The 25,947-nt window shown below is 46.6% G+C and overlaps 1 protein-coding gene across 1 annotated transcript in view; it reads right to left on the bottom strand.

Moving 5' to 3' along the window:
- BLK (BLK proto-oncogene, Src family tyrosine kinase) overlaps nucleotides 1-25,947 on the bottom strand; it is a 71,890-nt gene that overhangs the window by 41,602 nt on the left and 4,341 nt on the right. Inside the window, exons 2-3 of the mRNA XM_008171869.4 lie at nucleotides 2,962-3,079; nucleotides 928-976 (exon numbers count right to left, since the gene is read on the bottom strand). Of these exons, the coding sequence (XP_008170091.1) occupies nucleotides 928-976; nucleotides 2,962-3,078 (166 nt within the window). The 5' untranslated portion in view covers nucleotide 3,079. The remainder of the gene's footprint in view (nucleotides 1-927; nucleotides 977-2,961; nucleotides 3,080-25,947) is intronic.

Genomic DNA, 25,947 nt, shown 5'->3' with positions numbered 1-25,947 from the left:
GCCTTCAACTACCTGAAGGGGGGTTCCAAAGAGGATGGAGCTCGGCTGTTCTCAGTGGTGGCAGATGACAGAACAAGGAGCAATGGTCTCAAGTTGCGGTGGGGGAGGTCCAGGTTGGATATCAGGAAAAACTATTTCACTAGGAGGGTGGTGAAACACTGGAATGCGTTACCTAGGGAGGTGGTGGAGTCTCCTTCCTTGGAGGTTTTTAAGGCCCGGCTTGACAAAGCCCTGGCTGGGATGATTTAGCTGGGAATTGGTCCTGCTTTGAGCAGGGGGTTGGACTAGATGACCTCTTGAGGTCCCTTCCAACTCTGATATTCTATGATTCTATGATTCTATGATTCTATGATTCAATTTCAGAAGGGCCGGCATCAATTTAACTCAGCCGATTTAGTGAAATTAGTGTGTGTGTGTGTAACTCACTACTGAATGTATGTTACATCTCCTACTCACTGCTCTGTCCACAGAGGATATGAGTCTATTGTAGCCAACGTTAATGCAGATTAGCTCTTTAGCTCAAGTTGTGCCAGCCCCTAATTTTAGTTTTGGAGGTTCCTGGTTCAATCCCCTGTGTGTACACCTTGCTCCACTTAGCCAATTAACAGAGAACATTTTTTCCCTTATGGTTGTTGATCAGAGAGAGAAATTGATGACTACCAATATTTACATCAAATCCTTCTAACAACTTGTCTACGTTCACACCCCTGAGCCACGCAGCTAAGCCGGCCTAAGTTTTAGATGTAGGCCAGGCCTAGATGTACTAATAAGGAGCTAACAGTGCATCTGCATGAAAACTGTAAAAAAAATCCCACACAGATGAATTGATGATATTAGAACTGGTTCACCCAGTCACAGCACATTGTCTTGCAGGAACCCCAGAGGAGGAGAAGGAAACAGTAAAGTGATTAAATGTAAAAATCTTACCTTGCTCTGATGATTGGTTTAGAGGCGAGGTACTAACATGTTGTCTGAACTTGGGAGAAACAAAAAATGTCCATTTGTTACTTTGCTGGATTAGGGGAAGGACCTGCTTTGTGGCACAAAAGTCACTCAAGGCCTGATCCTAAACTCATTGAATTCAATGGGAGTTTTCCCTATTGCTTTAAATGTGCTTAGGAACAGGCTCTTTATGTATTTTCATGGTGTTAGCATATTTTACTATGATGCATTCAGAGCTTGCTTGCGCATGTCCTTAAATACTCACTAGTCTCCTCTCAATTGATTTGGATGATCATAGTGGAGTTAACTAGATTTCAAACGCTGCCATACTATGTAATGCAGTTCTTTGTTGCAAGATCTCTGTTAAATGATGTATGATGCAATCAATGAACCCCCTGAACAAATTTACAAAGCAGTATTACTTCAGGCAGAAAACCAGGAAACTGCCATAATTGTCTCGAGGCTCAGATTTAACTTTAGATGCCTAAATTTAATCCCCAAGATTTAGGGGTTTAATCCTTTGGCACCTCCATTTTCCATGTGGTAAAATTATGTCATTTAGAATCTCTCCAGGTTTTCTCAGCCAGACAACAGAAAACAGCAAAGCCTGGGTGGTTATTCACCTAGCTAGCTGTATTCTTCCCAGATCCAGTCCATTCTCCACCTCGATACCATGCACAGTGTCAGCAAATGACTGTGCCAGACATCCATCTGGTCTCAACCCCTCTCCTGTCTACAGCAGTGGTCTCCAACCTTTTTACGCCCCAGATCGCGTCTTGAATTTAAGGGGAACCAGGATCTACTCCGCCCCATCCCCGAGGCCCCGCCCTGCTCACTCCATCCCCTCCTCTCTCCGTCGCTCGCTCTCCCACACCCTCACTCACTTTCACCTGGCTGGGGTAGGGGGTTGGGGTTCGGGAGGGAGTGAGTGAGGGCTCTGGGCTGGGGCCGAGGGGTTCGCAGTGTGGGAGGGGGCTCCGGACTGAGCCTGGGGCAGGGGATTGGGGTGCAGGAGGGGGTGCAGGGTGCTGGCTCTGGGAGAGGGGTCAGGGCAGCGCAGCGAGACTAAGGCAGGCTCCCTGCCTGCCCCAAACCCACACTGCTCCCAGAAGGGGGCAGCATGGCCCTGCAGCCCCTGAGGGAGGAGCAGGGGACACATGGCTCCGCATGCTGCTCCTCTCTGCAGGCAGCGCCCCCGCAGCTCCCATCGGCCACAGATCCCTGTTCCCAGCCAATGGGAGCTTCGGAGGCAGACCCGCTGCACCGCCGGAGATCGCGATCGACTGGGAGATTCTCTAGGATCCACCAGTCAATCTCGACTGACCGAGTAATGGCCACTGGTCTACAGAATCTATCCAGGTAGATGCTTCCAGGGCCTCTGAGCACTCAGAGTCCTGAAGACGTTTTATCCTCACACCACCCCTGTGAGGGAGGGGAGCATTAACCCCATTTTACAGATAGGGATCTGAGACACAGAGTAGAGGCAGCGACTTATCAAACCTAAGGAAGTCTGAGGCTCAACCAGAAATAGCACCAAAGTCCCCTGAGGCCCAGTGCAGCCCTCTAGCCACTGGACCATCCTCCCTCACCTTTACAGAAAAGGTGGCCCGAGTTGAAGGGCATGTCGACACTACCTGCCGGATCGGTGGGTAGTAATTGATCTATCGGGGATCGATTTATCCCGTCTCGTCTAGACTCCCACGCTCCACCTCGACAGGAGGAGTAAGTGGAGTCGACGGGGAAGCCGCGGCGGTCAACTTGCCGCCGTGAGGACGGCCAGGTAAGTCGAACTAAGATACTTCGACTTCAGCTACACGAATAGCGTAGCTGATGCTGCATATCTTAGATCGATTCCCCCACCCACCCACCCCCCGTAGTGTAGACCAGCCCGAAGGGAACTAAAGGGCTTGAGTTACCGCTGGCATACACAAGTGCTGCCCTACTGATTTCATAACTACCTGTGCCACCGCGACTACGCTACCACAGGACACAGAAGGAAGTCACCAGCTGCTTACTTACCGGGGGCGGGGGTGGAGGAGGTTTCTTCCTGGAGAATATCTGAGGTTTTTGCCTATTTGCAGCCTCACACTGCTTTTGTGGTGTGGACTGGTGGCGTTTGCTCCCATACAGTCCCATCCTGTGAGAAAGAACACAAATGAATATGTGATGGGGCGACGCACGGAGTCAGGTGCTATTCAGTACAAGTAAGGGTGGTGTAAGGTCCCAAACTAAGGTAAGGACAAATGGTAGGAGATGGGAACACAGAGAGGAGTGAGAGGTACGTAAAAGCCCCGCATTATTGTAATACCTGAGTGCCTCACAACAGGGCTGCAGGATTCAGAAGCACTGTTCTCTGCATCTGACAGACGAGTGACTTGTCTAAGGTCACACAGGAAGTCTGTGGCAGAGCAGGGAACTGGGTGTGCATCTCTGAGGCTAACACCCTAACCCCTGGAACATCCTGGCTTTCCAATGCCCCAAGCCTATACCGGCACTCTGTGTCTGAGTGTTTGGAAGGTAACAGAGGTTTTGAATAGAGATGGTTGAAATGTTTGTGTCAAAACACCTTTGTCAAAATATGGCTTTCTGACCACAACCTACTTCTTTGCTTTGGTCGAAATGTTCTGCTTTGTCGATGCCGCGGGAAAAGAAATCGGGTTTAGGAAACCCAAATGTTTCTACTGAGAAGTAAATTGTTTCACTTTTCAGATACCACAAAGATTTGTCAGTGACAGGTTTTTAAACACCTCCCCTACCCTAGATATATATTGGGGGGGCAGGGGAGGGAAAGACAGCAAAAATTGGCATTTTTCGACTGGCTCTAATTTTTTAGTTTAATGCAAAATCATCTCTCACCCTACATGCTTAGGCAGGAGAATAAGGGAGCGTAGATGCCTTTACAACCCAGCATAGGCTATGCACCCTGACAGGGGTGGGAGAATAGCTTTCATAGGACTGCTGCTCCCCCTCCCATAGGGGTGGGCGGGCAGGAGTGGGAAACGGGGGCTGGCCTGACTTTGCTTGTTCCCCTCTTGCTGAGCCTGCATGGAAGAGGAAGTATTCTGCTCTTTGTATAAATCAGTAGCAGACTGAATCCTTACCCTGGATCCAGGGGGACAAGCCAGGAAATGAACTCTGACTCTGAGAGTCTGCTTCAGTGGTAGGGCAGCTACTGCTGCCTGTAACTCAGGGCAGCTTGTCAAGTCCCACGCGCTCAACAGGACTACTCAGCGTGACAGCATCAGGCTCCTAGGTTGTAAGAGCTTTCGCTCAGGGAATCCATCTCTATTTCCATTGCGGAGCATTATACCCACGTATGGCGCTGATGTGATGACCGACCTCTTGGCTGACACACCGGGGACTGACCAGCTAATAGTGTGAGATGCCCATTGAGATAAAGCTCCCTAGCTGGAAGCTATAACTACTCATAGCCTCTGTGGATTGGCACAGAGGGGGACCTGGAACGCACACTCCCCAGTGGGTTACACTGTGCAGGTTAAACATCTGTAAATTATAAGCCGATTTTGATTTCCCCATTGGCAGCAGTTATTCAGCTCTTCAATGGAAATAACAGGAAGAGGGTAAAAAAGACAAGTCATCTGATTAACAAAAAGATGAAAGCTTCTCTGTGTGAAATTGGAAAAGGAGCTCAATAACCTATGGAAATCAGAGAATCATAGAATCTCAGGGTTGGAAGGGACCTCAGGAGGTCATCTAGTCCAACCTCTGCTCAAAGCAGGACCAATTCCCAACTAAATCATCCCAGCCAGGGCTTTGTCAAGCCTGACCTTAAAAACCTCTAAGGAAGGAGATTCCACCACCTCCCTAGGTAACACATTCCAGTGCTTCACCACCCTCCTAGTGAAAAATATCCAACCTAAACCTCCCCCACTGCAACTTGAGACCATTACTCCTTGTTCTGTCATCTGGTACCACTGAGAACAGTCTAGATCCATCCTCTTTGGAACCCCCTTTCAAGTAGTTGAAAGCAGCTATCAAATCCCCTCATTCTTGTCTTCTGCAGACTAAATAATTCCAGTTCCCTCAGCCTCTCCTCATAAGTCATGTGCTCCAGCCCCCTAATCATTTTTGTTGCCCTCCGCTGGACTCTTTCCAATTTTTCCACATCCTTCTTGTAATATGGGGTCCAAAACTGGACACAGTACTCCAGGGTGCACAGACAGCGTGCAGTGTTTCTAGTTACATGATAGTCATTAACTTGTACTTCTGGGGTCAGATGCTGAGACACTTGAGGAGTAAGTTATGCTCTCCCTGAGTAAGGATATCAGAAGCTGACCTATGCAGTCCTTTTTATACACATGGTTCCCAAAGGGCTCCACCAGTTTAGGACAGATTCTGATACCCTGACTCCAACTGAGTAGCACATTATCCATGAATCACCCCAGTATTGCCAACTTCAAAAGTTCAAATGGCATGTGCCAGACCCTGAAAAATCACTAGACCGACTCAAACATCATGTGTATCAAAAAGCCATCTCCTGTGGTTTTGGTCTCTCTTTGAGCTCCCCTCACCACCCAGCATCTGCAGGACATACCATGCTGCCCACTCTCCTGAAATGCAGAGAGGACGATGATTTGGGCCCTGGTCCAGGAGCTCTGGTGGCAGGACCCAGCTGAGAGCAAATCACACAGATTTACCCAACATGCTGACTGCCGCACTACCAGTTTCCCCTCACTTCCAAAAGTCTAATGACCTCTGTGCCCACCCAACCCCACATCTGCCCATTCCAGCAGTAATTATGCACCCCCAGCCCCACATCAATACTGCCCACCGCTGCCCCTTGCTCCTCAGCACATCCCTGCTTCAGGGGTTCTTCATCCCAGTCTCCCAGGCCTGGGGGAGCTGCTGCACCAAATCCCCCTTTCCCCCGTTCTCAGGTCTGGTGTGGAAGGGATGGGGGGAGAGGAGCAGAGAGCAGACTGACCCATTCATCATAGGAGGAAAGGGGGGAGCGGAGCCACCCTGAGCTGCTGGGCTCATTTGGCTTCCCCTCCAGCTCTGTCCCATGGGAATGGTGCCGGCTAATTCCCCTCCCCCACCTAAAAGCCCATTAGACTCCCACGGGGAGTGGGGAGAGTTCTGCCCACCTCCTGCTGCATCCGTGATTGGCTGCTTTCCCCCAGGAGGCGGGGAAGCCGAAGGCAGCCAATCAGAGGTGAAATGCCCGAGAGGGTGAGAGCTTCTCCCATCACTCCCAGAGAATGGCACCATTGGCGTTACTTGCAATGAACTCGTGAGAGCTGGCGGCACCGAATTCCCATTGACTTCACAGGGCCTGCTGTGAGGAATGGCTCACCAACTTGTGCGAGAGTGGCACAGTCTAGCTGTGTATATATAGAAATCACTACACCACTGATATGCAGCCGTCTCTGGGGTGGAATCCGGTGGCAACTGAGGGCAGGAAGGGGAAGCCTCAGCATACTGACTTCCAGCAAGAAGGGGAGTTTCAGGCACACCAAATGTAAAAGACAGAATTTGCTTCCAGCTTCCCCCCTTTGGCAAGATACCCTGCTCTTGCAAAAAGTGAATCTTTCAATGCACTCAGGTAGTCAGGACCTGAGTTTTTGGATGATCTATATGACAGTACAAAGCCCCCTAACACCACTGACTCAGAAGAGAAAGCCTCACTTACTCAGACACCTCCTCCACTTCCTTCGGCAGCTTGGGCTTTCCTTGGCAGTCTCTCATCCCAGTATTGACAGGGCCTGGCCCTGCGTAGCAGAGCTAGATGATTATTAGGAGCAAATGTGATCTATTTATTGAACGTGTCCACCATTCTTTCCACAGATCAGGACTGTAATGAATTTGCTCATTATCTGAAGTTGTCGAATACTTTGTGCCGATATATTTCAGCCTGTGTGTTGACCTACTTGCCACGTGTGGTCATTTGAGTATTTGATATTCACAATTTGCTCTTCAAGTCACGTTACTGGTCCAGTAAGCCATCGAGACATTGCTGCTGATCCTTGATTGGATCATAGACAAGTTGCTTGGCTTAAAACTAGGGTGACCAGATGTCCTGTTTTTAAAGAGACAGTCCCATTTGGGGGGATTTTTTTCTTATATAGGTGCCTATTACTCTCCACCCCCTGTCCTGTTTTTTCACAGTTGCTATCTGGTCACCCTACTTAAAACCATTCACTTTCCTTCCGCACTGTCTAGCTACCGTCAGCCTCATTCTAAGTGTGTATCTAGCTCTGGTCTCCACCCCCCTGGCATCTGAGCACCTCACTATCTTTTAATGTATTTCTCCTCAACACACCTTTGTGAGGTACAGCAAGTGTTATTATTCCCATTTTACAGACGGGGAATTGAGACACAGAAAGACTAAGTGACTCTCCCAACATCACACACAAAGGCTGTGGCAAAGTACAGAATCAAACCCAGGTCTGCCATGTCCTTGCTTAGTGCCCTAACCGCTAGACCATCCTTCCACTCAACATGGAGGATATCCAGATAAGAGTAAGTGGACTTGCAGGCAACCAGGTGCATTTGCACAAATATAAATTCCTCCCCAAACAGAAATGGCTACACTGAACACTACAGTACTCGGAGACAGAAAGTTTATGGGTGTTAACAACATGGAGGACCTGCAAAGAGCGCCCCAGGATAAACAGAGATGGCGGCGCCTGGTTCGTCTGATGGCGTAGGAAGGTTTCACATTTAGAAATGGTTCTCGTGAAACTACACAGAAAAAATGAACAAATGTGGCTCCACCTAGATAGGAATTGGAATTTGTGAAATATTTGCAAATAATATCCCCTGCTCATCATCCCGCCCTACTTTTTTAAGAGACGTAAGAAGTCCAGAACTGCAGGCATTTACAATATACTTTAGCCCCTTTCTGACCTGATTCATACATTATGGAAACACTCTATTTATACCCTTCATTTGCGGATATGCCAGTCCTACATGCAGATGACTGTTGTGCAAAAGCCTCAGATAGATAGATAAGAGAGAGTCTGACAGGCCTCTTGTGAGGTGCTAAGCCTCCGAAGATGGTCAAAATGTCTTTGCTTTTTTTTTTCCGACAAAAATAAGTGTTTTGGTTAACCAATAGAGTTGAGTTGAAATTTGTTTTCACAAAAAATTGTTTTTGACAAAATTGAGTTTTTTAATTTTGAAAAAAAAAAAAATTGGCGAGAGGTTTGAGAAGTTTTGTATCAAAACAGCTGGAAAATGCTCCCCTCTCAATTTTTTTATCCCCTTACTCCCCCTTTATTTTCCTCTGAAAAAGAGGGGAAGGAGGTAAAAAGTGAGATAAAGTGTGTGTGGTGGGAATATTCTGATTTATTTATTAGGGCTGTAGAAAAACAGCCAAAATATTTATAATACATTTAAATTGATATTCTATTATTAACAGTGCGATTAAAACTGTGATTAATTGCAATTAATATTTTGAATCGAATTAATTTGTTTTGAGTTAATGGCATGAATTAACTGTGATTAATTGATAGCCCTCTTATTTACCTTTTCCCACTTGAAAAAGTTGGAATTTTTTTTAAAAAAATGAGAGAAATGGCAGGGGAGACCCACTTCCCCATAGTTTTATTTTTCTCTTCCACTGGAAAAGTGTGACAAAAGTAATATTTGGGGCTGTCAAGTGATTAAAAAATAATCACAATTAATCATGAGATTAAAAAAATATGATTAATTGCAGTTTTAATCACACTGTTAATAAGAGAATACCAACTGAAATTTATTATAAATATTTTTGGATGTTTTTCTACATTTTCAAATATATTGATTTCAATTACAATACAGAATACAAAGTGTACAGTGCTCACTTTATATAATTATTTTTTATTACAAATATTTACACTGTAAAAAAGATAAACAGAAGAAATAGTATTTTTCAATTCACCTCATTCAAGTACTGTAGTGCAATCTGTTTATCATGAAAGTGCAACTTTCAAATGTAGATTTTTTACATAACTGCACTCAAAAAACAAAAGAATGTAAAACATGGAGCCCACAAGTCCACTCAGTCCTACTTCTTTGGCCAATCGCTAAGACAAACAAGTTTGTTTACATTTGCAGGAGATAATGTTGCCCTCTTCTTATTTAAAATGTCACCTGAAAGTGAGAACAGGTGTTCACATGGCACTGTTGTAATGTAAAGAGAGCACTGTGCACTTTGTATTCTGTGTTGTAATTGAAATCAATATATTTGAAAATGTAGAAAAACATCCAAAAATATTTATAATAAATTTAAATTGGTATTCCATTATTATTTAACAGTGCAGTTAATTAATTAACTGATAACTCAAGCGGTTAACGTAAAACAAATTAACTAGATTAAAAATAGTCATGATTAATTAAGTAATTAATTAAACTGTTAATTAATTAGTTGACAGTAAAATAATCAATTGGTTAATTGATTAACAAACAACTAATTAATTGATTGCAACAAGTTTTTTAATCTAGCTAATTTGTTTTGCGTTAACCGCTTGCGTTATTAGTTAATTAATTAACTGCAAATGTTATTCTGCCACCTCTATAATATCAAATAAATGTCTTTCCCTACTTTCTTTCCCTTTTTGGCTTATTTCCCCCATACCCCACCCCATTCCAGAAAGTAAATAAGTGAAAAAACAGTAAAAAACAATTTTTGGAAATCGAACTGCTTTCAGTGTTTGGAACCAAAAATGAAACACAAATTGCAATCTGAAATGAAGTTTCATTTAGTTTGGAAGCTTTTTACAAAAGAATCAAAATTTGGCATCAGACAGTTTTGAGCCAAAACATTTCGTTTGAAATTGCTCACAGGGAAAATAACAGATTTTTCGACCTGCTCTACCCACTCGGGTCCATGGGAGTTGAGGGCAATCAGCACTGCATGGGATTGTTATGTTCATGGCATACACACATTGCTGTTAGATAGAAACATAAATACTCTTCCTGGAAGATTGCAATGTAGTGTGACTTTATTTTTTTTAGAATTCAGAACACACAAAACCCCCAAAACAGAGAGAGAAAAAGCAGGCTACTCCGCAAAACAGAGAGGCGCAACTCACCCGGCCTCACACTACGCTGGCTCTCTGCTGACTGACTGGTGCTACTAGGTGGGACCCAGATAACACACTTCCCTTTAGACCCCCGCCCTCAGCCAAAAATCCCTGAAATTTAAAGTGACAGTCTACAATTTTAACACAGATTTTAATACACCCCAAGGATCAGGCTCACACTGTATGTCAGAAAAAACACAAAGGCTACAGACACACTGATTATTTGTACAGCACCCCCAAAATATACCATGTGCTTCACAGAGTGACAACTGCAATGAAAGACCCATGGCAGCTGGCTGGGGTAGCTGACTCAGGTTCATGGGGCTCAGAGCCCAGGCTCCAGCCCTAGCGCTAACATCTACACTGTTATTTTATAGCTCTGCACCCTGCACCCCGCAAGCCGAGCTCTGAGACTTGCTTCCGCGGGTTTTTTAATCGCAGTGTAGCCGCACCCAAAAGGATGAGGTCCACTGCAAGAACATATACCTCTTGGTGCATTGACCAGTGCAGATTTTCGCCCTTGAATCCCACCTCATTCCCAGCTCAAATGAAGTGAAATATCTGCGCCATTCTTGCTGCAAAAAGTATCATCTGCTCCGCAGCTTTTGAGGCCCATTTTACAGCACATGTCGGTAGAGTGAGGTTAGAAGGAGAGGCACATCTTGTGAAGCTCAACGCAGTGTAATTCTGCGCACAGCAAGGAAGCCTGTGTTTACTTTTAGAGACACAAAAGACTATTTAAGTTAGCCCTCAAATACCTCTTCCAGCCGACAGACATTTAAGCCTCATCGCTGCTGGACATTCAGGCACCAGCACAAAGCCCCATAGGTGTAGACATGATTGCCACCAGTTTACCTTACCCTGGGGTGAGCTGCATGCACTGATCGTGCTGCGCTGATGTAAAATGGTGTCTACACTGATATGGCTAATGTGTGGGCTAAATATTCAGGGCCAGATGACATCGATTCTACATTCCATGGCTAAAAGGGACCATTCTGATCAGCTGGTCTGGCTTCCAGTATAAGACACGCTGCAGAACTTCCCTAAAATAATTCCTAGAGCCGTTCTTTTAGAAAAAACATCGGGGGGGAGGGGGGAACAGGGTAAATAAAGGTCAATGAACCTTTGCATCTGAAGAAGTGAGGTTCTTACCCACGAAAGCTTATGCTCCCAATACTTCTGTTAGTCTTAAAGGTGCCACAGGACCCTCTGTTGCTTTTTAAAGGTCAATGAAGCCGCACCGATTTATACCAGCTGAAGATCCAACCCTCATTGTAGACGCATGTATCGCACAGCAAGCTTGAACAAAGCACTTTTAAAACTAGTTAAAGCCCCCAAACCATTTGGGGATCATATCCTTACGGGTGAGAGTTTCCAAAGTGCAAGGGACTTAGGTACCCAACTTTCACTAGCCGTCAATGAGAACTGAAACCTAACTCTGCTAGACCCTTTTGATACCCCACTCTTGTCCTTACTCAGTTTTTATTCAGGCAAAGCTCCCATTGATTCAACTGAATCAGGACTGTGGGGTTCATCCCGTTGCGTTTCTGGATGTCCATCATTGTTAAATGGAGCTGGCCTTGGACTTCAAAGCCAGGCAATGACTTCCACACTAAAGAAACCTAATCTCCTTCTTACAAGGCGAGCTCACTGGCAATTTCAAAAAATAAAAACAAATTTTTTGGTAAATCGAAAATAATAAAAAAAAAAATCGGGTCAAACAAAACAGTTCAATTTTTTTATCAGTTTTGAGCATTTAAAACATTTTTGACCTTTTACAAATAAAATGAAAGGATTTTTTTAAAAATAAATCTTGTTTCAAACAGAAAAATCAAAATGTTTTGACTTTTTCTGAAAATTTTGTTAGTTTTTTTTTTTTTTTTAACTGAAACGATTTGGCAAAACTGACACGAATTCACAATATGTTTTGGTGTCGACAAAGCTGCATTTTTTGCCCCAAAAAAGTTTTGTGCAAAAACCAGAAATATTTATAATGGGTCAGTCTTGGGCTATTCCACCACTCAACCAGGAACAGGCTGATCTGCCCGCCCTCTGTGGCATGTTCCTGTAACCCCCATTCACCCCAGTGACCGTTGCTCGTGGGACGTCTGCATTGACTTTTGCACCTTCTTGTTTGTCAGTACGTGATTTTCGGTAAGGCTGGTGTTTTGGTACAAGATCTTCAAGTGGAAAGTTGAAAGGAAGTGGCTAAATCACGTGAATCATATGATGCCTTTAAAATGAGACTGGAAACTGAGTCAGCAGTGTGCCCTTGTTGCCAAGAAGGCCAATGGCATATTGGGCTGTATTAGTAGGAGCATAGCCAGCAGATCGAGGGAAGTGATTATTCCCTTCTATTCGGCACTGGTGAGGCCACACCTGGAGTATTATGTCCAGTTTTGGTCCCCCCACTACAGAAGGGATGTGGACAAATTGGAGAGAGTCCAGCCGAGGGCAACAAAAATGATTAGGGGGCTGAGGCACATGACTTATGAGGAGAGGCTGAGGGAACTGGGGTTATTTAGTCTGCAGAAGAGAAGGGGGATTTGATAGCAGCCTTCAACTACCTGAAGGGGGGTTCCAAAGAGGATGGAGCTCGGCTGTTCTCAGTGGTGGCAGATGACAGAACAAGAAGCAATGGCCTCAAGTTGCAGTGGGGGAGGTTTAGGTTGGATATTAGGAAACACTATTTCACTAGGAGGGTGGTGAAGCACTGGAATGTGTTACCTAGGGAGGTGGTAAAATCTCCCTACTTAGAGGTTTTTAAGGCCCGGCTTGACAAAACCCTGGCTGGGATGATTTAGCTGGGGTTGGTCCTGCTTTGAGCAGGGGATTGGACTAGATGACCTCCTGAGGTCTTTTCCAACCCTAATCTTCTATGATTCTATGGAGACTGGAGACACATACTATGTGTCTGAGGTCCGTGTAAGGTCGTCATTACCATAGAACAGTGGTTTTCAACCCGTGATCTGTGGACCCATGGAGGTCTGCAGATTGTCTAAGATTTCCCAAGGGATGTGCACCTCCGTTCAAAATTTTTTAGGGGCTACAAATGAAAAAAGGTTGAAAACCGCTGCTGTAGAGGAACAAACACTCTACTGCTCCCCGTGAAGGGCACTGAAGTTTTTGACATTGACTTCAATGTGAGCAAGTTCAGCTTCCAACAGAACCATGAGGGTGGACAGGAAGGATAACCAAATAGGTCTTCTCCATCTCTGATTTCTGCGTGCTAGATTCACGAATCCGCTCCAGCTGCTTGGAGCTTCCAGAGCAGCACAAAGCAACTGGGACAGCCTCCCTCTGGACCGACACCCTGGGGACCGAAAGGGGGCTAAAAGCAGAAGCAGTTTGAGCTAAAGAGCCAAACTCTGTATCTGGGGGGCTGCACCAACGTATATCCTCGTGGGTTGGCCCAGAGGGGACCTGTAACACACACTCACCAGTGCATTGTGCAACCAGAGCGTAGTGGTGAATCTGACCCTAGGATTCAATTATATTATTCCTGTCCCCATTGTGCTTTGGAACCCCGGTCAAGGATCGGGCCCCCTTGCACTAGACACTGTACAGGCCAATGACAAAGGAGACAATCCTCGCCCCTCGGAGCTTACAGTCCAGGTGCCAGCCAGGACAAAACATGTGGATGAAAGAGACAAAGGGAAGTTGCCTGGGATTTAGCCAAAAAGCAGACGTCTCAGCTCACCTGTCTACCTCACTCTCGTGAAATTGTGCTGTGGCAAATCAGACCCCCGCCGCATTAAACACTCCAGAGTCTCTTTGGTTGTTTGCAGAGTTGTCGGCGTGGTTCCATTTTATGGGCCAGATGCACTGGTCCTCTCCAGTTCTTTTGCACGAGTAGGACAACACAAAGCAGCTGAAAAACCTGGCTGAAAAACCAGCCCATTAAACCAGGGATGCATTGCATCACTAGAGCACTGCAAAGTAGCTGCAGCATACCGGAGAATCCTGCCCTATATTTTTTATCTTCTGCCTCTGAAAAAGAAAACCCTATTTATTTACAGATATTCGCATACAACGTAACTGGCTTCCATCCCCTTGCTGGTTTTTGAGTCGCTAAATGAATAGTTACCTAGGTTAAGGCAAGAAAGAGATGTAAGATAACACAACCGTACTGTACTATAAACAGTCCCCATCAGATACAAGGTCTAGCTCAGGCACAGAAGGTGGAGTGTGTGACTATCTTCCTGTAGCAGGATGCAGTGGCTCATGTGGTCAGGGCCTAATTTAAACTTTCCCACCTCACAGGCATTGGCATCTGGCATTTCTTTCCTAATGCTGCGATATTGGCCAGCAAATGCTCGGGGGGGGGGGGGGGGGGGGAGAGGGTAGCCTGGGGAAATCCATCCCTGGTTTTACAAGAGCCCTTAGGGTGTTTGGGAATGGGGAATTAGTTCTAAACAGGGCTCCGGCTCTGTTGGTTGTCTCCAAAAAAGCCGCCGGTTCTTCACCATTAATGGCGGCTCCTCAAGCCAATCGCTGCCCCGACTGGTAGGAGCCAGTCTGGGTGTGGGGCAAATGGAGTGGCGCTGTCCTGCTGGTGCAGGATAGCCCAGAGCAGATACCTGCCTCCTACAAGCAGGACTGCTTGGTCCTGGTCCAAAGGAGCAGGGTGGGGCCCCAGTTAGCATGTGCTGCAGATGCGAGCATACATGTTAGCCAGCTTGGGAACTGGCCCTTATCCTATTAGCGATGCTCTGATCTTAGCCAGTCTCCCCTTTGCCACACAAAGATATTGGGCCTGATTTGCAGTTTCATGTAGGCCCCTTTACGTCATTCTGGCAGTGCAAGGGCTCGTAAAGTGTGTGGCTATATTTCATATTAAGCCCGGGCTCTGACCAGCTTTGGGCCCAAGCCCCCTTTTCATCCACACACAAATCAGTCTGACGCGGGTCAGTGAGCTCTCAAGAACTGGAACGGGTACAGAGAAGGGCCACTAGGATGATCCGAGGAATGGAAAACCTGTCGTATGAAAGGAGACTCGAGGAGCTCGGTTTGTTTAGTCTAACCAAAAGAAGGCTGAGGGGGGATATGATTGCTCTCTTTAAATATATCAGAGGAATAATACCAGGGAGGGAGAGGAATTATTTCAGCTCAGTACTAATGTGGACACGAGAACGAATGGATATAAACTGGCCGTGGGGAAGTTTAGGCTTGAAATTAGACGAAGGTTTCTAACCGTCAGAGGGGTGAAATATTGGAACAGCCTTCCGAGGGAAACGGTGGGGGCGAAGGACCTGTCTGGCTTTAAGATTAAGCTAGATAAGTTTATGGAGGGAATGGTTTAATGGGATAACGTGATTTTAGTCAAATAAACAGCGTGCCATCGCTGGTCAATAGTATCAATGGCCAATGAGGGTCTGGCTGGAGAATCTTGCCTACATGCTCAGGGTTTTACTGATCGCCATATTTGGGGTCGGGAAGGAATTTTCCTCCAGGATAGATTGGCAGAGGCCCTGGAGGTTTTTCGCCTTCCTCCGCAGCATGGGGCGGGGGTCGCTAGCTGGAGGATTCTCTGCTACTTGAAGTCTCTAAACAAAAGGATTTGGGGACTTCAACAGCAGAGTCAAGGGAAAGGGTTGGGACGGCTTTGTGGCCTGCATCATGCAGGAGGTCAGACTAGATGATCATAATGGTCCCTTCTGACCTTAAAGTCTATGAGTCTATGAGGATCCGGATCCTCTGACGGTGAGGTGGGTGGGTCAGACCCTGACTCCTGCTGTGACTCTGATTCAAGCCCTGTCATTTTGCAGTGTGGATCCTGCAGGTCGAACTGCAGACCTGAGTCAGAAGGTCTGTGTGGTGCGGTACAGACGCGCTAGCACGGCTGTGAGATGCAGAACCAGCAGTTGTAAACCCAGCTTTGCAGTGCAGTGTGTAGGCTTGGAAACACCGAGTCCACAAGCCCAGGTCTCCCACACCTGGGTTTACATTACAGTGTAGCTATACTGCCTCTTGGTGGCTGAGTCGTTGAGATGCTTGATCACAATCCTAAAGGGCGTGGGTTTGAGTCTGGCACGATCTCACACTGAAAGGCTGGCTCTGGTTCCCCCAGCTGCAGAATGGGTACTGGGTTCAGGCAGTCAAGGACGGGCAGACGTGATCTGACCACATCACACCGTTGTGCACCTTTGCTCCCTTGTGCACCATATAAAGCTGATGTGCCTTAACTGCGTCAGTGAGCCATTGAATGGGGGGACCTTTGGCTTGACTCTGTAGATATACCCCCAGAGGGTAGAACTGACCCCCTCCTGAGAATCCCTACTGAGCAGAAGGTAGAGCTGGCATAAGGAGAGCTCTATGGTGCCCTTGTTCCCAACTCTGGGGCAGATCAGAGGTGTGGCTGAATGTACCACACTAGGGCTAGAAGTAGTGGGTCAGTCAGAGCAGCCCAGAGGCTTCTCTGATTTACACGTGGGGCTGGACAGGCTCCTGCATGGATCCATAACCCAGGGAGAAAAATAATGCTTCAAAGCCACCTTAACCTGTGCTCCAAGTGCATGAACGGAGTAACTACGATATGGGTTAATTTGGGATCTCTCGAATCACATCAGGCTGGCTCGTTACTTCCATCCAAACAACGGCTGGTTCGGAATCACCTGTCTCTCACAGTCTTCCAGCTTTCTTGCTCCAGCAGGTGAATCCAGCCGGAAAAAAAACAGATTCACTGGTTCATTCAAGCCTATTCCAAAAGATGGTGCCTTCTAGCAGGAAGCCGGCTGGGATAATAGACCGCATGGTGTTTGGGGGGGGGGGGTTAAGGGCTCCAGTCTGAGCAGATGCAAAAGCTTTATGAGAAGGGAGGGAAAAAATAAACTCTCTCTCTCTCCAGAAGCAGAAAATCTCCATATGATGTCGGCATGGTGGTTTGCTGATCAAAATCCCTGTCTGCAGAAAAAAATGCAGATTTCACCGAGAACGGCAACCGGCTGAATCCTGCTTTGCTGAGCAGTAAAAGGCTTTTCACAGGCACGCTCAGCTGGTCCTTGGAGCGTTATTTACTCTAGATTGAGCCTCCAGGGATGTTGGGTTTATTTTTTATCATCTATTTATTACTAATTAACATAATCAATTCATTCCTTACTGGGAATTTACTCTGTGCGTTCCAAACAAAGGGCTAGATTGCGCCTTTGCCCTGCTCTACGCGGCTGGGAGGTGGGGGGGGGTGTGAAGTGCCCCAGCAAAGAGGGAGATACAAGCAGAATGCCCCAGGGGGCAGTATTTGCATTGCTTCAGGTAATCAACAGTGTGTGCTCTTGTCCATGCCTGTCTTTGCAAGCCAGCAGGTGGGCTATGTGGTCACGTGCCTTGGCCACGCCCCCTATTGTCTGGCCACACCCCTTTTGGACGAGGATGACTCCCAGGTGTAGCGGCTGGCTCAGGGGTGCAGTGAGTCTCTGGCTGCCTCTTTTACGGCGGTGTTGGGATGGGGAAGAGTACCCGTCCACCCTGGCACGTCCACTCACGGGACAGCCACAATTTACCCCAGACTGTGTGATACCCGCCTCCCCAGTCCCAAGGAGGAGTTCTCTTTAGGAGTGGAAAGTGCCTACCGGGCATAAGGAGATAAGGGACTGCAGACGCCGTTCGCCACCTCCCCAGAGTGGCAATAAAAGGACTGGCTTGAAAGAACCTAGAAATTCAAAGCTGGCAAAGAGCCATGTCCTGCCAGGCCACTTGGGGCCAGACTCTCAGCTGGCGTAAATCACCATCCATGGAGCTACACCAGTTTACATCAGTGAAGTTTCTGGTCCTGTCGTGTGAGCAGAAATCCCCCATCCTGGGCCCTAAGTGCGTTGACAAATCCTGTGCAACAGCATCAGTCCCAAACAGCGACTCTGACAACACAACCAGACCCACCCAGCCACCATTCCCTGACAGGTGCTATATATTCTCCATCTTCCCTCAAACAAATCAAATAGCTGGGCCTGATGCCTGCCCTGAAGGCCTGCGTTATCTCAAACCTGGGGAAGGACGTGAATGCCAAGAACGCCCTTCCGGCAGCCCCCTCTTCTGTGTACATCCAGCAGGAGGGGAGAGAAGAGGGTTTGAGAGGCAGCTTCGCAAACTGTTGCCCCTTCTCAGATTTTGCTGTCTGCTGGGTTAATAAAAACCAAGTGCCCAGTTATCCAGGGATTAAAGACCTTGGCAAAATCATGCACCAAGCCCTAGTGGCCGGGCTTGGTGCAGAGGGATTTTGCAGGTTGGGGGAAGGGGTGAATCGATGGGGGTTAAAGACTGCTGTGCTCCGACCTCTATCCTCCCACCTTGTCCCCCGAGGGCAGCCATGGAGGGTGGATTTGCAGAGCAGACAACCCTGGCTCCCTTCCTGCTGCTCCACCCATTGATCCAACCCTTGAAGGCCTTACTAAGCTCAAAGATTCAGTGAAGTCAACGGAGACTTCAGATTGGTTGTTGCACCTTTTTTTAGAGCATCAGACGCTTACCATACCTATTTTAGATACTCTTCCTCTTTGTCGTGGAGAGTTGAGTGACTGCGTTTCCATTACATGAAAACCCACAAACAACTCAATGAAAATATATTTGGAAGTAAAATAAACGGGCTAATATTTTTCGTCAAAACTTTCCATAGAAAAAAGTTGAAAAACAAACCATTTGGGGAACAAAAAATTAGATCATAGAATATCAGGGTTGGAAGGGACCTCAGGAAGTCATCTAGTCCAACCCCCTGCTCAAAGCAGGACCAATCCCCAGACAGATTTTTACCCCATTGTTTTGCAATAATTCTCACTTTTTAATCAAAAGGCCGGTCACAGGGTCTGCACAGGTCACTGCCCTCTCGTCCCTGTGCACGGGCTGGTCAAAGAAAGGGTCCCAGCGTCTCCTTCAGGTGATTCACCAGTGTCTTTTTATTTACAGTGCTTAATACAGAGTCCCGATTCACACAACACCAATCCCCACTCTGACCCTTCTCTGGGTCAACCGGCCCCTGAGGCTTTCTGCAGCCGGTAGAGGCAGAGCTGCAGTCCCTCTGTCTTCCCCCAGGCTCGCCTTTCCCCCCCAGTGAGCCTGGATTTATATCTCCTCCCAACCCCCAGCACAGCTGGCTCCACTCAACTCAGGTGATTCCTCTGAGCCTGCCATCCTTAGAGCCTGCAACTGAGCTCTTTGCTGAGTGTCTGGGCCCCTGCACTTGGCCGTTCTACCGGGAAGCCGGGGAGAAGCTACCAGGGCATCTAAGGGGTTTATACCCCAGCCCTGCCACAAGGCCATTTTCAATGAAAATTGGTTCCAAAAATGTCAACCAGCTCTAATTGGCCATACATTAATTCAGCTACAGTATTCAGGGAGGCAGTATATCCTAGGGGATAACACACGGGGGTGGTGCTGATAAAGACTTCGGTTCTATTCCTGGCTCTGCCATTGGCTAGCTGGGTGACCTCGGCTAAGTCATTTTCCCCTCTCTGTGCCTCGGTTTACCCTTCTGTTAAATTTGACAATGAAATTTACCACTTTGAGGTGCAGTGATGAAAAGCACTCTGGAAGAGGCAGCTGTGAGGATTATTCAATAAAACCTGCTGGGGCTTTGCCTATAGGCTGCATAAAGAACTGTTTCCTTTTAACTGAGCGACCCTGGTCCCGGGATTATGAGACAGTATAAAAGGAAGGAGGTGTCAGTTTTCATCAGGCCCTTCATGAAGATTCAATCTATGCAAGTCACTGAGGCACTGATTCTGCAACGAGCCCTGCGTGGGTGGACCCCTTCCTGTGGGAAAACCCGCTGAAGTCAATGTGGCTCTGCATGGGCACAAAGGTCTGCTCTCCGGATGCAGTTGCAGGATGGGGCTTAGGTGGGCTAATCCCCCCACGCATGTGCTACTTTTACTAACATTCAGGGAAGGTATGGCCCTGTTTCTGCAACTGACCACGTGTGGGCAGATGCCTGGGGGCTGCGCGGAGCCTCATTGACCCCGGCGTAGGGCGGGTCTCCCTAAGCAAAGCCACTTGCAGTCTCAAGCCCTGTGTGTCATAGATCCCATGGCCAGAAGGGACCATTGTAGTAATCTAGTCTGACCTCCTGTATAGCACAGGCCACAGGATTCCAACAGAGGAGACCACCACGCAGGGCCGGCTCCAGGCACCAGCATAGCAAGCAGGTGCCTGGGGCAGCCAATGAAGAGGGGGGGCGGCACGTCCGTCCGTTTGGTGGCAATTCAACGGCAGGGCCATGACTCCCTCTCGGAGGGAAGGACCTGCCGCCGAAATGCCGCCGTAGAATGAAGCGGCGGTAGAGCTGCCGGCAATCGCGGCTTCTTTTTTTTTTGTTGCTTTGCTGCTTGGGGCGGCAAAAATGCTAGAGCCGGCCCTGCCACCACGACCCTTGGTAAATTGTCCCAGTGGTTAATTACCCTCATGGTTAAACATTTACACCATTATGTTTGCATGCCCAGGAAACAGCTAAATGAGGAAGCCCTGCGGGTAGGCATTTGCTGAACTTCTCCCTCCTGAACTTTCATTTTATCGGTTCCACTTAGCTGAAGCCGGGGATGCAGTTTCAGGATAAACCAACAAAAGGTGCCTCACTTGAACACAGACAAGATTCACCCGGGGTGGGGGGTCTCCTCCACAGCCAGAGAAAGCACCTGAGTTCTTTGCTCTCACCACAGCTTCACTTCCTACTCCTATGAAAAGGGAAGTTGCTTGTTCAGAACTTATTCTCCACTGCTTAGGTAGGACGGAGTCGCTGTGACTAGATACAGATGAGAGGTATAAATAGTCTAGTATCAACCCAAGTCCTCTCAGTAGGTCTGGGAAATGAGTCAAGAGTCCACTCAAAAGCTTTCTTCCGTTTTGAGACAAGCTCTCTATACTTAAAATGAGAAAGCCCAGTGGAAGCGGCAAAAACCTCTCAAGCGAGCAGAAATATTTTAAGCGCTCCCACTGCTAGAAGGCTGTGAGAACATGGGGGGCTAGAGAACAGCAGGCAGGAATGCAGCGTGGTCTAGTGGCAAGACCACTCACGTCAGAGTCAGAAGAGCTGGGTCCTCTGCCTAACTGTCCCCGGGTGATCTTGGACAAGTCACATAGTTTCAATGCCTCTGTCTTGCCGCCCACGCTTGGTCTGTTTAGAGTAGGGAGTGCCGCTTCTGATGTCTGTACATGGCAGAGCATAATGGGGCCCTGATCTCGGTTGTGGCCTCTGGGGCTGCTGTCATATTAATAATAGTAAATCTTGCTCCTCAGGGAACACCTCCTCCCAAGAAACCCAGCAAGCTAGACTGAGGCTATTTCAGGACAGGCAGGAGGGAATTCCAGTGCCCTCACAGAGAATGACCACCTGCAGCTCCCTCTCTTATAACCAGGAGAACTCCAGCTTGGGTGCCTCCACTGGTCTCATGTATGGGGAGAACTCTAAAAGAGAGAGGCAGTCTCTCTTGTTATGGCCCACGTTATTTAGGGGTTTAAGGATTGGTACTTGGTACCAACCCCTTAAACGCCACCTGGAGTCCTGCAGGCAGGCAGCGCAGTCATGAAGCACCCAGCTCACGGCAAGAGATCCCATTTAAAAGCAGGCTGTCTCATTCTGCCCCAACTTCAGCTTCCGAATGGCTGTAGGGACGTAGCCCGAAGCAGAGCACGTAGCAATCATCTTTGGTAGTGACACAGGCATGAATCATAGCAATGAAGACTGTGTTGGAAAGAAAAGGTTGCAACCTCCTGGCCTGCTGTGATGGGTCGACAATTCAACTGCAGACTCCATGCAATGTGGAGGGAGAGGGTAGGGGTGTAGGAAGATGATGAGCAGAATTTAAGGTCAGAAGAGCCAATTAGATCATCCAATGTGACCTCTTGTGTATCACAAGCCATTAAGTTTCACCTAGTTACCTGGTCCCATAAATAATTAAATAACCGTTGGAGCATGGACTTGGGACTCTCACATCTCTGGCCCGGTGACTATTCGTGTATTTTATACAAAGTGAAACAGCGTCAATAGGAGAAATTGAAAGAGTCCCACACCCAATACCGGATAGCGAGGCTTGGAAGGATGAGATTTTTATCAGTCGATGTCGGTAAATGTTGATCTCATCACACACACCCCAACGGATGCAGAAGTATTTCCAGTCGATCACCAAAATGTGCAGATAGGCAAAATAAGGAAAACGCTGCTTGAGGACTTTTGTTAGAGATCGCTCAAAGGACGTTGATTTTGTAGATGTTGACGTGTGATGTTGACAATTTGTGTTTTCATGGCTATAAAGTTGCAACTTTTTGAACCTCAGTATCTGTTATCAGTGAATAATGACGGTCTGACACCCCACCATTGTCTACCTCCCATAATTTCTTACGACTGTGAACATTTAAATAGATCAAAGCAGAAAAAATGCTTAAAAATAAACATCAACATCCATCGAAATTAGGAAAGAATAAAAATGGAATTCTGCCAAATCTAGCTATAGCCTGTTGTGAGGGCACTCGAGAGGGAACCCTGGGTTCATGCCAGATGACTGCCCTAACCACAGGGCCCTTGCCTGAAAAAGGGGACAACCATGGCACCACCTCCCCTTCCAGCTGCTTGAATCTAGCCCGCCATTTCCTTTGCTTTTATTTAAAAAAAAGCTGCACAGAAAATTCAATGAAACGTTTCATTTCAAGGCGCTGCCACGTTTCTGTTGATCCAAAAGGAAATGTTTGTTGACTTTTCTGATGTGCTGAAAATTCAGAAAAATTTCAGGTTCACGTCGTGCCAAACCAAATTTTTTTTTCTTCCTGGTATTGCCAGCAAACCAAAAAAATCAGCTCTACTCGCTACTCCTCTGCTTATACATCCCAGGATCCCTCTTTGTCACGGCACTGCACTGACAGCTCATGCTCAACTGTTTGCCCACTATGACCCCTAACTCCTTTTCACAGTCAGCGCTTTCCAGGATACTGTCCTCCATTCTGGAGGCTTAGCCCAGTGTTCTTTGTTCCTACATGTCTTACTGAGTGTACTAAAACTCATTTTGTTTGAATGGACCCAGCTTGCCAACTTAGTCTGCAGAAGAGAAGAGTGAGGGGGGTTTTGATAGCAGCCTTCAACTACCTGAAGGGGGGTTCCCAAGAGGATGGATCTAGACTGTTCTCAATGGTAGCAGATGACAGAACAAGGACTAATGGTCTCAAGTTGCAGTGGGGGAGGTCTAGGTTGGATATTAGGAAAAACTATTTCACTAGGAGGGTGGTGAAGCACTGGAATGGGTTACCTAGGGAGGTGGTGGAATCTCCTTCCTTAGAGGTTTTTAAGGTCAAGCTTGACAAAGCCCTGGCTGGGATGATTTAATTGGGGATTGGTCCTGCTTTGAGCAGGGGGTTGGACTAGATGACCTCCTGAGGTCCCTTCCAACCCTGACATTCTATGATTCTGTGATTACCAAACTATCCATATTGCAATACTGAGTGTCCTGTTCTCGTCATTATTTACCCATCCACCTCTTCATGTCATCATCTGCAGGTCTATAGAAACACGGTTACAGGGTTGTTCCGTTCGGGCAGGCGCACGTCTAGATGGCCCAGCAAAGTATTTTTTTTAATGACTTATGATGATGACTTATTATCGACTCACTTCTCGTGGACGTCGCAGAAGAAAGGAGCTCTGAGGAGGGGGTTGACTGAAGAGAGGACAGTGGCTGGCCAATGGGAACTGGGAGGGAGTTTTGGGTATATGGGAGGTATAGCGCATTTTGGAAACCGTATATGGAAATTTTGCTCAAATACGGGGCGGGGGAGGGGAGAGGGGATGCTTTCTGTGGAGACGATCACATTTCATTTTTTTCTGTGAAAATGACGTGAGAGGGGTTTTTTACCCCCACCTCCCAAATCACCTTTTTTCTGGCTGCACAAAAACTGCAGCTAGATTTTCAGCTGATGTAAATTGGCGTAATCAGCCAAACGATGCCACCTTACGTGAGCTGGGCCATTTAGACCCAGCTGAGGAGTTGACTAATGATTTTTCCCTCACAAGCATTGCGGTTTTCCCTCCCACCGCTCTAGGAGGACCATGCAAGTTTATCAGGTCATGCTGGGCTGTATCTAGGGAAGAGCCTGACTTGTGAAACTCAGAACTGAATCCAAACTTCCCCAAAGTTTTGTTGTGTTCAGTTCCGGGGTTTGGGGCTAGGCTCATCTGTAGTTCCCATCAGCTGAAGGTAAGCGTGAATACAGAGGAGGCCAGATGCTGAGCTGGTATAGATCAACTCAGTTCCACTGAAGCTAATGGAGCTATGCTGATTTAGGCCAGCCAAGGATGTGGCCTTACAGCGGTAGTATTTTTGCTATACCTGTGGGAAAGGCAGCTGAGACAGGGCTGACTGAGTCAGGCAATTATGCACATATGAAAAGACCAATCAAGAATTTGTTTTTCCTCTTCAAGTCTCCATTTCACTATTAGTCCCACACAAGAGATGATCATTTAAATGGAATCGGATCCCACTTCCAAAAAATAAATTGGTTCCTGAACGGTTTTAATGGGGTCAAGAAATATATCACAGTCTCGATTATATTAACATTTCCCTCCCAACTAGGATCAGTGAGTTGGAAGGATCTGAGTAAGGGAATTTCTAAGGTCCTTGGAATGCTTTTCTCTGTCTGTTCCCGCAAGTCACTACCTTTCTAATTCTCACCTGAACATAAAATAAATATAAGGAGATATACCTATATCTCATAAAACTGGAAGGGACCCTGAGTCCAGCCCCCTGCCTTCACTAGCAGGACCAAGTACTGATTTTTGCCCAGACACCTAAGTGGCCCCCTCAAGAATTGATCTCACAAGCCTGAGTTTGACAGGCCAATGCTCAAACCACTGAGCTGTCCTTCCCCACTACATATGTATCTCCCTTGCCCACAGCTCTTTGTTTCTCTCTCCCTCTGCTATTATTCCTCATCTACATGTCATTTCATTATTTCTCTAGTCAGGATCCCGTTTACATGAAAGACACTGAACCAAATTAAGGGCAGACCCTGCAATCTTGACACCAGCAACACCCTACTGAAATCAGTGTGGAGTCTGGGTGTACAAGGGATGAGACCAGGGCCAAGGTTGTGTGTTATAGAAATTCACTTATTTACAGCATAGTAATGCAGACTATAAGCCTGATTCACCACGGGGCTATTCCAGTTTTATGGTAGTGTAAATTTATCTTATTTACCATGGAAACATCTCTTAGGTCTGGATCCTTCTCCCTTTGAGGTCAATGTTAAACCTTCCATTAACTTCAGTGGTGCAGTATCAATGGATTTACATGGGCATAAAACTGGAGTAACGCACAGTTCAGATCAGGCCCAGAATTTCCAGCCTCTAGCTCTGCCTCACTTAAACCCATCTTGTAAATGCAAGACACTCTGGCTAGTACAGTTCTCATCTACTATTTAGAGCTACTAAAAAAAAAAAATCTATAAAAAAATTTTTTTTTACAAGTAAACTTTTTGTGAAAAATGTCCATTTCCACAGATTTTTTCCCCCTGGTTTGCAATTTAAAAAAAAAAATTTTTTTTCAGTGTTTACCAAAAACTAAAATTATTTTTCAATGATAACTCCAAAAAATGTAAACTAAAAATATCCTCAAAAATGGAAAACAGTATTTGTCAAAAATAGTGTTGTTTTTTTTTCAAAATGTTTCACAAGAAAAAACAATTTCCCAATGAGTTTTATTTGCATTATGTTGTCCCATTGGAAGACGGACATTTCTCTTTCAATACTTCTCATTCACTGAGAGTGAAATATATGATAGAAAAAAGAGAAGAGACGAGACAGAAACCAAGATGTATCTTTTACTCGAGTTTCTTTGTTAATCTAGCATGGCTTTATTCTCAATCCTTCTATTCATACATATCTCATATGTCTTTGATTTTCCCATCTAGCTTTTACTATGGCCCATTTCTTAAGCATTCCCCCTCCTGAGTACCCCATTTTGAGGGATATCATTCCCAAGATTACCTCCAAATTTCCACACAAATCAGGTGT

The sequence above is a fragment of the Chrysemys picta genome, chromosome 3 (assembly GCF_011386835.1).
Source record: "Chrysemys picta bellii isolate R12L10 chromosome 3, ASM1138683v2, whole genome shotgun sequence".
NCBI lineage: Eukaryota > Metazoa > Chordata > Testudines > Emydidae > Chrysemys > Chrysemys picta.
Note: the sequence above shows the minus strand (reverse complement) of the source record. Positions and strands in the feature narration are given on the sequence as shown.